General features: G+C 38.3%; 1 protein-coding gene across 1 annotated transcript in view; it reads left to right on the top strand.

Annotated features, from left to right (window-relative positions):
- Positions 1-14793, top strand: part of LOC145670507 (transient-receptor-potential-like protein) — a 130279-nt gene that overhangs the window by 61788 nt on the left and 53698 nt on the right. The window contains 3 exon segments of the mRNA XM_081739257.1: positions 7437-7692; positions 8867-9000; positions 12987-13110. Of these exon segments, the coding sequence (XP_081595383.1) occupies positions 7437-7692; positions 8867-9000; positions 12987-13110 (514 nt within the window).

Below are 14793 nucleotides of genomic sequence, written 5' to 3'. Positions count from 1 at the left end.
AGCATATTTAATACATACATTGTTTTATTAATTAAATCAACTGTATTATCTTCGGTCATATCTAGTTTATTTTCATAATGGTTCAGTAAAATTTTGTCTGGGATGATTGTAATGTGTTACAATCGTCCCCGATCGCCATGTTACATTTGTACTCGTTCAACAATCAGAAATAAATACAACGATTTCCCATAATTACATTGAGTCAAAGCTTCGAACACAATACCCACGTTGTCACGGAAACAACATAGATTACGCACGCACATGGTATTTGTTTACAGTAAACTCATATCTATCAAGAAAAAATAAAAAACAAGCCAGTTAAAAATTTACTTACCTCTGTCAAAATCACATTTCTCCTTCTCCAGTCTTCCACACTTTACTAACGACGCTCTTTTTTTCTTCCTACATACGCCTTGCATGAGTGACCCCAATGATATGTACAAACGATATTTGAAAACTCACTTCTAAAAGTAATGGTCAATGTTACAATTGACCCGCGTTACAATTCTCCCCGGTCTCCCCTACACACCGAAAGCTTTTTTTTATTTTTATTTATTTTTTTACTGAACAAGATCACGAGTTTTCATTAAACCCTAGCTTTACTCTTTAGCTGGTTACCTACTTTAGCCTTGAAGCTTCGCAAATGAAAGACTCATAAAGAATGCAACTTTTGAAATGCCCGCCATTTCTTTTCCGGTAAGTTCGCAACACTAAACGTTATACGATTTTCATTTGTTATCTTAGTGGTTAGCACTCACGGATGGTCATCTGTTTTTTACTATGGGTAAGAATGGAGCGCCTCAACCAAGATGTTATACGTAAAATTGAGGATCTGCCCATACGTATCTTCATCCTATGAACTCAATGAAACCAAAAGAACAACCAAGCATCGTCCCAGCCGGCATGTCTTATTGGCTACTCTCGTTACCGCCATGATTGTTGGCTCGAAACATTGCGATCTTAGTGGCGCGGAGCGGGCAGAGTGAGTGTGGCGAAACTGTGACGTATGGCTTCACGATTTTGTTGTATGGGCAGATCCTCTATTAGTGGCGCGGAGCGGGCAGAGTGAGTGTGGCGAAACTGTGACGTATGGCTTCACGATTTTGTTGTATGGGCAGATCCTCTATTTTATAACATCCTTGGTCTCACCGGCCTTACACCAACATTATCATCTCAAGATGGTGATATTTTCCGCAGAATGACTAACACGAGGACGCTCTGAAGGTTATAATGTCCACAATTAGACAAGTTTTCACAGATTTATCAATCAGCCTCATCACAATCGACTTATTCGCAGGCCTGTAGCCAGCCCAAAAATGTAGGGGGGTGGGCTGAATTTAGGGGTGGCGATCCAACCATATTGTAGTTACTCACCATATATAGTTCATTTGCAAGCCTACCGTGAAAATTTTACGGGGGCCAACCAGAATTTAGTGGGGCTCCCCTAGACCCCCTGGATACGGGCCTGCTTATTCAGTACATTACTTTCTACGGAGTTGCAAACAGCCTCTGAAAAACATTCACTATATTTATAGTAAGTTTTCACTTTATCAATACGTTATTCAGTCGTGAAGTAGCCCATTTCTACCCGTACAGAAAACAGATGATCAAACGTTATTCGGCACGTATTTTCACGGATCTCAGGGGCTTCAGATATCCTCTGATCTTATTGGCCGATACAAATAGGACATCAAGAGCCATGACCTGCTACATATAGCAGAAAGTAAACGGCAACTGCTCTCAGCCTTCGTTGCCGAGCGTACTAGCGCTACACGCTAGTACTGCAAACCGTTTTTGGTGTGGGTACAAACCCTGCTCGAGGAAAGTTTTTTATTTTTTTTTAATTTTCGTAACTCTTTTTTCATTAAAATAGTATTGAAAATAATAACTCAAAAAAGTTATTTAACGATTATTTTTTTAAATTTTCATAACACTTTTTCATTAAAATAAGCTTGCAGTTTTACTATACCGATCCATAGTAAAAGTAGTAGTAGTAGTCGTAATAGTAGTAGTAGTAATAGTACTAATAGTAGTAACAGTAGTAGTAGAAGTAATAGTAAAAGTAGTAGTAGTAGTCGTAATAGTAGTAGTAGTAATAGTACTAATAGTAGTAACAGTAGTAGTAGAAGTAATAGTAAAAGTAGTAGTAGTAGCAGTAATAATAGTAGTAGTAATAGTAGTAGCAGTAGTAGTAGTAGTCGTAGTAATAGTAGTAGTAGTAGCAGTAATAATAGTAATAGTAATAGTAGTAGCAGTAGTAGTAGTAGTCGTAGTAATAGTAGTAGTAGTAGCAGTAATAATAGTAGTAGTAATAGTAGTAGTAGTAGTAGTAGTAGTAGTAGTGGTAGTAGTAGTAAGAACGGGTTAGAAGCCCCGCAGGGGTTGGTTGGGTTCTGTTCTCTTGCCCAAATTTTTCTGTACATTTTACATGACCAACCTCAAACAGCTGACTAGGGTAGCGCGCGAAAAATAATACAGGGTAGCGCGCGAATACTGAAACTCTTGGGATTGGCGTAAATGCATTCGGCGCTCCGTGACGAGCAATCACAAATACAACAGATGGAAACCGTGTAACGTTCAGTGCTGCCAACTTACTTGAACAGAAATGGCGGGCATTTCATAGATTAAGTTCTTTGTAAGACACACTTTATATTCGTGAGACACTTGAGGCAGAAAATAGCTTCTTTCTATCAATTACCGTTTTTGATCTATGAATACACTAGACTCTTGCTAATCTGGCCCTCAGTATTCCGGTCTCTCAGTAATCCAGCGCACATCCAACCAAATGCACGTGTACAATGAATTATCGTGCGCATGCGCAACAATGCTTGGTTGCTTAGTTAAACAATGCTTTATATACTGTATGTATTCGAAATTGTATCATTCTTTACAGACACTCAATAATCCGACACTTCCGCTGATCCGGCACCCATATGTGCCAGGAATGGCCGGATTAGCGAGAGTCTAGTGTATAAACTTTTAAAACCGGAAATGGTTAATTTCTACTACTTCCGGTTCTAATAGATGCTTGAGAAAGAAAATGGAATATTCTTGTGATGCTGAATTGATTCCTTTTTTTAAAAAAAAAAAGAAAAGAAAAAAGAATACTTCATCAGGTTATTTCTTGCTTATTTGCTCTGATGTCGCCCTAGAAGACTTTACATACTATTTCGCAGTATTATTTGGAAGTCCAATAGTATCGCTGGCATTAACAATATTATAGCCATTTGGTTAAAATTCACGGATGCTACAGAGCTCTGCAGGAGATAAATAATAAATGCAAATGAAGGGCGTTGGATTAATTGAGAAAATGAGACAATTAAAAGACTGCACAACTCCCGGAAAATACCATAGATACGAGGTTGTTCACCTCAAACACACACATCCTGGAATCACGCCATTTTCAAATGAAAAGAGGAGAAGTGGAATGTTGTACATCGTTGAAAGCTTATAGAATATATATAAGTATTTCTTTTGAAACTGCTACAATCAGAAGGAAAGAGATACAAACGTCATTTTGTAAATGACAGATATCTTGTAATGTCAGAAATATGTTATTATCCCTCTTACCGCTCAGAGTATGAGTGATAACTCCGAATAAAGCTTCAAAGGAATATAACTTGAAACACAGGCTTCAAGAGAACATAGCTTAAGGTAGATTTCAAATGAGTTGAGTTGACTTGATTGTTTGAGTTTATCATCCCTTTCAGCAGCGAGGCTATATGAGACGGGACCTACTGATTAACGTGGAATCCGAACCACATGAGCTCCTGCCGGGAACCCAATCCGGGTCTCGCATGTCAAAAGGAGCGTACGCTAACCGCTTAGTCACGAAGGAGCTTTGGGCTTCAAACGAATTACACTCAAAGTAGACAGATTCAAATGATGACGCGGTATGAATATGACAGGATAAGTGTATCACCTGGCGTCCCGCACAAGGGCGCCCATGTTGCGGTTTCCAAGGGGCGCAAGTATAAGCGACGTTTCAAAAATAGTTTTTCAAATTTTGCTATAACTAATGTAAAAATTCTATTGGATTTTCGATTCTGAAGTACAATTTCCTCTAGGGGGGCGAGCGCCCCACCTTGACACCCCTGATGGGCGCCCTTGGTCCCGGACATTCTGGGCAAAAATTTTAACCCAAATGAACTATAGCAGAGCCAACAAGAGATGGTCTCTGAAGTATCTTACCACATGCGCAGGAAAAATGCAGTCCCTACTTTGATGCTACCTAATGTTACCAACCACGATCACTCTGTGTCTTACATCATTAATTAAATTGCCATTATAGACTAACCAAAAAAAAAAAAAAATGCCTTGACACGTGAGTAATGGCAACGTCACTGCAAGCTGTCATAGAATGGATCTCTTGCTGGCCTCTCTATAAGTGACTCGACCAGAGTTGCCAACCCCGGAGAACATAATTTTCAAGTCTCGTCGAATATTACAAAAAAAAAAATCCTATATTCATTATGCACGTTATAATTGTAGAAACAAGTTAATAGTACTAATAATAATAGTACTAATAATAGTAATAATAGTAATAATAATAGCAATAATATCCAATAAACTTATCCAGCAATCTTCAGTTCCGAACTCCAAATCGGCGTCACTCACCTTACTATTTTTTATTTAAAAAAATCCTTATTAATACTACTCTGAACAACAACAAAAAAATCCACCTCCTCGAAAACATAATTAAACTTAAAGAATCGATGCAGGGTTCTCATTTGTCAATTTTCAAATCATTATTGATTTCTTTTAGCGGGAATAACTGTTAAAAACTGTCACCGACCTAAAGCTCATTTTTGGATTTAAAAAGGACATTGTTAAAAATAGACTTAATTTCGAACTTTATTAACCAAGCCTCGTATATTTCCACACATTCTAGAAACTCTTCTCTCACCGCTTTGACATGTCCTTTCGTTTGTGTTGGTGAGTCTCAGTCCGATTTCATGGCTATATATGGACATACGATGTGGAAACAGCGACTCCCTTTGTGGTTACTCTCTTGAGTCCAGAAAACGGGACATTTGCAATCACACCTACATGTTGTCATCGTTCATGTCTGGTTGGTTAATTCGAAGCATCCACATCTTTTAAGCCAAAGAGCTCGAACTCAACAGTATACGTCATAAGCGGGAAACTCCAGCCCCAAGTACTCATACGCAATAGCAAACTGAAAGGAGCTTCAGTGTTTTGACACCCTTTGTGAGGATTACCTCCTCATTGCTGTTTGTTAGGCGGTGCGGTCCGCACCTACTCGAAAGCAGCGTCCAAGCTGCCTAATGCCACAGACTGCGCGCATCATTAAATACTTTCCGATAAACGTTTAACTTATCCCTCCATGGGACGGACCTAAGCGCTTAATTAGTTTGATATATGACGAACAGTTTGTTCGTAAAGTATTTTCAAATGTGAATGCCGAACAGTTTCATTTGTGAAGTCTATTAAATGTGAATACTACGTCGAGTCAATTTATTATTCGTTGTGATGAACGTTACGATAAGTGGAACCCTGGAGCACGACTTCGTCTGTTACCATATGCACTAAAGATGGTACCTACGAACATCAGTTTGGAATATCGATTGCGGAGTCAATGTTAGAAACTCAACCTCAGGACTGCATAAGATCAGCGTTGTTGGCTAGCCGAGGATTCACGTGAGTTCTTTAGTTCGTATAACAAGCCACCTACTTTGTTAATATATTAAACAAAGGGTTGTTAATTCATTTATTTTCTTGGTTAATGTGTATGTAATGTGTGTTTATTGAGTGATATTATATTTTCATTATCTAAATCTTGTTTTCATCATTTGTTGTAAATTTAATGCATGGACACGCAGTTCAGTATAATCTCTTTTACGTTGTCTGCATCCAAGTCTACTGCGATCCCAGCCCCAGCACGATAAAGATGCAGGCATGGGTATGGACCGTGTCCGTTGTGGAATGGCTGGGAAAAGAAAAAGAGAAGAGGCATAATAAGAGACTAAAAGCTGTTCTGAACCACAACGTATATGATCGTACCAAAACCTCAGCGGATGTGTATTTTAAAATTATTTAATAGACATCTACACTTTATTACTCAAAAACTACAAAAAATGTACTTTTTAAAAATTATCGTATGTTCACATATTATAGCAACAGCATTATTGTATACCAATAAGGCTTAAATTATCGCATATCACGATAAATTATCGTACGATTGGCAAACCTGTAAACAACCTTGTCTTCTTCACCCTAGGAGTGATTTCAAACGTCATTATATGGCATTGGATAAATCGTTCAGTATCGGGGAAAAAATAGAAACAATGGACGGGAAGGAATGAAATAAAGTAAGCTGTGGCAGTGTACGAGTAGCGCATCTACGAAACAACCGACTACGCTACTTAGGTTGTTGTTTGCCCCTCACCACTGGCTTTATCAACGTTACGTTTTCCCATCTGCTTCTTTTACTTTCTGTGTGCTTTGGTGAGCATGAGAACAGCAAACAGTGACGTCACGAGAAACAATTTACAAATGCCTTCTTTACAGGATACAAGACTGAAATATTAAAGACTTAATAAAAAATATATATATTAGGGTATTTTGAAAAGTTTTTGACCTGACACTCAAAGGTTACACCACTGCTAATAAGTCGTTCATGGCGTTTAATGCCATCTACTAGAGAAATAATAAGTCATTCATCGCGTTTAGTGCCATCTATGAAATAATGTTTCAGTTTCAATTATGACACGTCGTCAGTTTGTTAGAATCAGCCATTTGAATCAGAAGCTGTCGGTTGGACACGCATACTGCACGACAATTCTCCAGTCTACACTGTTTTCGTTACCAGGGCACCCACCATACGTCCTAGATTTAGCACTGTAGCCTTGACAATACCAGTTGTGTGGACTGTAGCATTGTCGTGCACTGCGCAAGCTCAACTTGCTGTAATTGATTCAAATAACTTTCTCCAACGGACCGACGCAGCTAGACATTTGAAACGGATACATTTTTTATTCCATAGATGGCGCTAAATTGCATGAAGGGCTTAATATTTTCCCCATACATAGCACTAAACACCATGAACTGCTCAATACTTTTCCCGTAGATGACACTAAACACCATGAACATCTTAATATTTTCCTCATAGATGCCACTAAAGGTCATAAACTATTTAATGTTTTCCCCATAGATGGCACTAAACGCCATGAATGGCACATTACTAGTTTCGTTATATTTGTTTCAAGCTCGAAACTTTTGGAAATACTTTGTATGTATTAGGCAACATGTGTCTCGTAGTGTTAGTTTTGTGAGATGTCCTTTTGTATTTTGACTGTAGGTTTCATATGGGAGGAGATGCAGGAAATAACACGGGAAGGAATGAACAGCTACCTGAGAAACATGTGGAACATGATTGACTTTTTGTGAGATGTTCTTTTGTATTTTGACTATAGGTTTCATATGGGAGGAGATGCAGGAAATAATACGGGAAGGAATGAACAGCTACCTGAGGAATATGTGGAACATGATTGACTTCATACGCAACTCCCTGTATGTGTCGGTGATCCTACTGAGAGCGTGGGCCTACCTTCAGCAACAGAAAGAAATCGCTGAGAAGGAGTCCACGGCCTACATTCGACGAGAGGATTGGGACGACTTCGATCCTCAGCTCATCGCAGAAGGACTCTTTGCTGCAGCTAATGTGTTCAGGTAAATGTAATAGAGGTAAGCAATTGTTTACCAGGAATTATTCACTTACCACAAGTCTACACAAACCAGGTTCCTTGTAGTCTAGTCCAAGGTTTAGGACATTTCTAATTGACCAATGTATGAGGTTCGGTCATGACTTGACGCTTGGAGTAGCGACACAGACAAAAGATAGCGCCAAAGGGAGACAGATGAAGAATGTAGAGAGGTTGAACAGTGTTGTACGAAAGTAGAACTGGGTCCTCAAAAGTGGTATAACTGTTTTCCTTCTTTCTTTCTTATTTCCTGGGGTGCACTGGTGGATCAGTGGTAGAGCGCCTACCTCTGGTGTGTGGTGTGCCTGGTTTGATCCCGCCCAAGTAATTTGTAAAGGACAAAATCGTGTCCGTGGATTTTCTCGGGTACTCCCGTTTCCTTTCACATTCTCATTCCACCAATTCTATCATCATTCACTTGTCTTTAATCATCTGTCTCTCTCAGCCTAACAGGCATAATCGTGGGACGTTAAACTCAAAGATTTCAAATAAGAATTGAAGATTTCCTGGCGGTGAATATTATAGAGATGTTCTCCGGATATCAGCCAGGTGAAGTCCGACGATAGAGCAGACGTTTCAAGAAGTGACATCGTTCTCGTCTTCAGGGCGATTATACTGAGACCAGTTCGTGTGTACTATATATAGGAGAGGTAAGTGGGCGGGGTTAAGAATCCCTGTCTCTGATTGGATGGTCTAATCTAAATACGACCAATCAGCGTCAAGCTATATTTTTGTCACTCAAGAAACCGAGATCTCCAACTAGATCCGACACTGCTCTTAGTTACAAGATGTAAACACTTAATGGTGTTTAGAAGAATTTTCAATAAAATTCTTTTTTTTTTTTTTTCGCAAATATCCGTCATCTGTACAGAACTAAAAATGTATATCCTCATACTTACAGATATCTGATTAAACGTTGGCGTCACGTCTTTCTTTTGATCATCCATTTGCAAGTCCAGCAGATTGAATTCAAAGAGTATTTCAGTCTTACATTCGTCTTTTGGAACAAATTAAAGTTTATTTTCAAAATATTGAACAATCTTTATATGTCCATAAACATAAACCATGTTTCCATAGTTGTGTCCGTACAGTTACGACACAGTACTTTCATTTGACTTCCAATTTTCTTTTTTACTTTCCAGTGCCTTGAAACTTGTTCATTTGTTTTCGATCAATCCATACTTGGGTCCTCTGCAGATCTCCCTTGGACGAATGGTCATCGACATTGTTAAGTTTTTCTTCATCTACACATTGGTGCTATTTGCCTTTGCATGCGGTAAGTACTAAGCACGTTTTTCATGTATATGTATTTTTAAAAAAACATACATTATTCTCGCCTCGATACGATGCACTTTTCTTTAAAAATGTCAATATAAAACCAGTTGGCATTGCCAGAACGAACTTAAAAACAAGTATTATTTTCGAACTTTATATCAAAGTGTGTATTAAGTTTCTTTCATTAAATTCAATAGATCCATGTTTCTCGAAGTGTGGGTCGTGACCCATTGGCGGGTCGCAAGGAGTATTTTTTTTCTTTTAATTATGAAAATTTTATTTTGATGTAGAAATATGTATTGTGAAACACCATATTTTAGTCCATCGAGAAAGATATTTACATTACACTTGCTCGATCGTCAACAACTGATATTCTCGTACCGACAGGGCCACTAAGTTTGAAAGTGAGATATTTACGATAGAAAAAAAGATACCAAGTAAATTTGATTTATTAAATTTAAGCATAGGGCTCTACTTTGTAATATTTACTTAATTGCTTTGAAATACACTACCATTACGTACAATGTCGATGTGTACTTGAATAAAAGTAGGTGGGCCACAAAATACTATTTATTATTTAATGTGGGTCGTAGTAACAACAAGTTTGAGAATCACTGCAATAGATAATACATCACATATTTGGAATCTGTGTACTAGGGAATCTATTGAATTATCTATATTCAGCTGTCAGTTCTTATCACCGTATATATAGTGAAAATGCAGATATAACCAGTGGCCACCGGTTACTATTTGATACCAAAATGTTCACCATCCTCTTAGGTATTGATCAACATCAATATCATCTCTCTATGACTTACGGTTCCCGAGATATGGATCCTTAAATCTCCCGAAATCGGAACTTTTTTGGTCAATATCTCGGGAACGGTAAGAGTGACACAAAAAAACTTCATCACTTCTTTGAGAAAAAATCGCAAATAACAGACAGACAGACACATACACATAGAGTTTTCAGTGACGAACTTTTTAAAGTTCGCTAACAGTACGTCCAGGCCTGTAGTTAGCTATTTTACGTCTCTGGGCCCAAGATAATTTTATACGTCTCGTCCCATATTTCTTCATACTTGTTAGTTGTGTGCAGGGCTAGACCTAGACAATACGGCTGCGCCCACTTACATTGAATCCCTAGCAGAGTTGCCAGGCTCAGAGAACAAAATTATTGATTTTCGTCTTTAAAATTATCGTATATTACAACAATTATCGTATATTCATTATGCACGGGATACTTGTAGGAACAAATCTAATACTACTAATACTAGCAATAATATATAACAAACTTACCCAATAATCTTTAGTTTTGAATTCCAAATCGGCTTCAGTGTCCTTATCATACTTTTAGATCTTCTTCGTGGATAAGCAGTTAGCGTATGGACCTTTGGCGTGGGAACCCGAGTTCGATTCCCGGCGGGAACTCATGTGGTTCGGATTCCACGTTAATCAGTAGGTCCACGTCTCACATAGCCTCACTGCTGAAAGGGACGCTAAACTCAAAACCAACTCAACTTAACTCAGCCTCATCATCTTTTTATCCTTATTAAAACTGCTCTGAACAACAACAATATTCCCCCCCCCCTCGTAAACGTAATTAAATTTAAAGAATTGATGCAGAGTCGTCATTTAACAATTCTCAAATCGTTTATTGGTTTATTTTTAGAGAGAATGACTATTAAAAACTTGAGAGTGTGTGTTTTATAATTATTTAAAATACATCTACAATTTATTTGCACATTCGAAAACTGAAAAAAAATGTATGTTGTAAAATTATCGTATATTCACCTGTTATCACAAGGGCATTATTGTATAGTTGGTAAGCCTGATCTCCAGCAACGGGAGAGTTTTCTTAAAGGTATAAGTGGGCCAGGAAGTAAGAATTAAGGTTAATTCACACCAGGGCCGTAACTTATGGGGGACAGTTAGCAACTGCCCACCAGGGAAGCTCCCGGCCGTTCGAAGGGGACCCAATTTAAGACAAAATTTTCTTACTCCACATACGATACGAACATGAAATTATAAATGGAGCATCAAACGGGTTCACCATATTACATAAACAAAACAGTACACAAAAGGTAAACAAAACAGATCACAAAAGTTAAATAAAACAAAAATGAGTCGTGAGCCCATTTCAGTAAAAAAAAAAAAATGTTTACTATTAGGAGGTCCTAGAAATAATATTTATTCGTATGGCTTTGAGATTTGTCAATATTGTCCCCTTAATTGATTTGTTATGTATGGAACGAGCCCAGGGGCGTAACTAATGGCCCCACAAACTTTGCCATGCGGGAGGGCCCATAAAGAGTAAGAGAAAGATAGAAAGGAGGGTCCAAGAATTAGAAAAAACAACTTTTTCTAGGGACCCGAATACGCGTATTAATGCCCCCCCCCCCAGAAAAATCTAAGTTACGGCTCTGATTTACACATAGTGTGTGTGACCATGCCATTTCCCTGTCATCCTCTATCCTTGTCACGGCTGCGGCCATTCACAATATCATGCCGTGTTGCTACCGCTTTGTATTACGCCATTTCCCTTGGTTCTGGTCAACTTTGTGTCATTTCGTGTGCTCCGAGGAAACCCGAAGGATCACGGCCGACGAGCCACGACCAGGCTGGTTTCTCTTCAAGGTGGCCTGATGGAGCACTGCACGGGAACGGCACATTATGTGTGAATTAACCTTTATAGAACGCCAGGCTTTCCGTCTGCCCTTCCGCCACGTTAGGCTCGATAGTTGGCAGTCACTCTACTCTATACTAGTTTAGTGATACAGAGGAAAAAAACTCCCTTTGCGCATGTGCAACAAATGACCGCGAAGAGCGACGTCAGTCCTGTCCTGTGGTGTTGGTGCAGTAGTTTAGTAGACAATGAGCAGTGAAAGAAGAAAGTTGTATTGCGCTTCACTCGTCCGGTATAACAATTGAAAATGAACACCCCAGTAGAAGAATCCGCCAAGTGTGAAGTGCATGCAGTAATACGATTTCTAAGTGTAAAGAAAACTTTCAACAGCTGCGATTCATCGCCAACTGTGTAGTATTTACGGACTAAACGTAATTAAACGGCATGACAAACATCTTGGCATTTGAAGGCGGCGCTCCAAGTTCCCTTTAAATGCTGCTAGCAAATGAGAGACCAGCGGTATTGCCACGTTTATTTTGTACACGTCCATGTCTATTCCCTGCCACCTGATTACGCTGTAGTTTGTCCGCTTAGCCATAGCCACACCTCTTTACCACTTGGCAACGTCGCGCCAGAGCTTGCGTTTTATTTGTTTAGCTGAAATGCCAAGATGTTTGTCACAGGCTTTAGTGAAGGTCTCGTATGCGAATGGTGTTGCATGTTTAAAGATGGACGAATTGACAAGCGGCAAGAAGTGGGAGCCTATCTGTTGCCACCCTATAGTCCAGATTTGGCGCCGAGCGACTACCACTCATTCAAATTGAGGCACATGAAACAGTGGCTTGTGTCGCACCGCTTCGACAATGATAATGTGCTTCACGATGTTGTTAGCGGGTAGCTTCATTCCCAGTCGAGAGATATTTTTTCAGAAGGAATTTCAAACGTTGTAAAACGTTATAAGAAGTGCCTCAATTTAAATGGTTAATATGTTGAAAAGTAATGTAATGTGCTTTTCTAATGTGTGTAATAAAGGCTGTGTATTTGCGAGTGTATGTCATTGATAACCAAACGGAGATTTCTTTTTCGAATTACCCTCGTATATGCCTTTAAAAAAAAGAATATATTTTCTTTCGAAGAAACAGGATAGTCCGTAGAACATTCTAAGTTCAAGAAAGTTTAGGAAATGGTGTACCATATAATAATCGCGAGAATGGAATGTTTCTGAATCCGTCAGTAATTCACATTTTCTGAAATAAACTTTTTTAATGTCATAATAAACTTTCATCTTCTTTATTACTATTACATCTTAGGGTTTATTCATTAGACAAAAGTATAATCATTTGAAATTATACGTTTCTCAGGTTTAAATCAACTTCTTTGGTACTTTGCTGACTTGGAGAGAAAGAAGTGCTTCAGTTTGGAAGGAGGTCTTCCCGATTGGACCAAAAACGCAGAAGCTTGTATGCGATGGCGTCGCTTTGGGAAGTAAGTACTAAACATTTTCGTGTATATTATGTTTAACATATAACTTTACTATTTTCGATTTCAACTTTTCATTCAAATTTGGTCATATAGTCATAGATTACGTTCTTTTATAAGTAAAGGGTCTTTCCTAGTGAGATAGTGAAATCGGTCCTTGATCCAAATTGGGTCGCTATTGACCCAAAAGGTTACCCTTGACCTAAAACTACCTCAAAAATTTTTGACCCCCCACTCCCTCCCCTTACGGAATTATCGTATCATACATGCTCAAAATTGAATATTTTTTTTAATTTTGGTGGGGGTGATTGAAAAATTTTGAAAGTTTCACAGATTGTATACTATTTAGATGTAAATGTGCAATTTTTTTTCAAAACCATCGATGCGTATTTTCTTTCTTTCTTTCTTTCTTTATTTATTTTGCGTGTTGAACATTTCAAAAAAATTGTAGGAAAAATTTTTTGGGGGACACGTCGCTGATTTTTTGTTTAAACATTTGTTATACCCTTAGGTACAACATCTATTTTTTTCGGGGCCTGAAAGTGATGGCAATATTGTCAAAAATAAATAAAACTGAAAACAAACGTGTTTTTTTTTTTCGGGCTCAAAAAACCTCGCGTCGGACTGGCTGCACACAGTGGCGCTATCTACCGGTAGCGCTCTCTACCGCGAGCTGAGTGTAACTTTGTTGTGCAAGAGTCGTTGAAGAGGAAGCACTGTTACGGAGATATATTTGGTGTGTCTATTCCTAAATGGACACAATCGAAGCAGCCGAAGAACAACAGAAGCAGAAGGGACGCAAAAGAAAGAAAAATTGTTAACTTTGGCAAAGGATTGTTTAAAGTGGCTCTCAACTTCAGGGCAATAAAATGGTGGAAAAACTGTGCAAAAAATACGTTTGTTTTCAGTTTTATTTATTTTTGACAATGTTGCCATCACTTTCCGGCCCTGAAAAAAATATATGTTGTACCTAAGGGCACAACAAATTTTTAACCAAAAAATCAGCGACGTGCCCCCCCCCCCAATTTTTTCTATATTTTTTTGAAATTTTCAACACGCAAAATAATAATAATAATAATAATAAAATAAAGAAAGAAAATACGCATCGATGGTTTTGAAAAAATTGCACATTTACATCTAAATAGTATCTGCAATCTGTGAAACTTTCAACATTTTTCGATCACCCACACCAAAATTAAAAAAAAAAAGAACATTCAATTTTGAGCATGTATGATACGATAATTCGGTAAGGGGAGGGGGTGGGGGTCAAAAAATTTTTTGAGATAGTTTTAGGTTAAGGGTAACCTTTTTGGGTGAATAGCGACCCAATTTGGATCAAGGTCCGATTTCACTATCTTATTAGGAAAGGCCCTTTGTTCAGCGAGGAAATATAAATCACTATTAAGGGCTTTATACACTGTGCACTTTTCATGTTAAATTGGTTACTACCAGTACATGGACATCCGTGGATATTATCTGACATAAATAGCTTGTAAAATCAGATAAACCAGGACAGTCCAAGGTAATAAAGGACAATTCAAAATGATGGGCCCGATTTCAGAAATTCATTCTGTGAAATCTAATAAAATGCTATTGTGAGACACAGAGACTTGGACATTCCGGAAGTTAGAGAAGAAAATATTTAGAGAGCTTCGAAATGTGGTGTTGGAGAAAGATGGAGGAATGATA

Source organism: Thermobia domestica, chromosome 14 (genome assembly GCF_964235325.1).
Source record: "Thermobia domestica chromosome 14, izTheDome1.hap1.1, whole genome shotgun sequence".
Taxonomy (NCBI): Eukaryota; Metazoa; Arthropoda; class Insecta; order Zygentoma; family Lepismatidae; genus Thermobia; species Thermobia domestica.
This window is presented reverse-complemented; position numbering and strand designations above follow the sequence as displayed.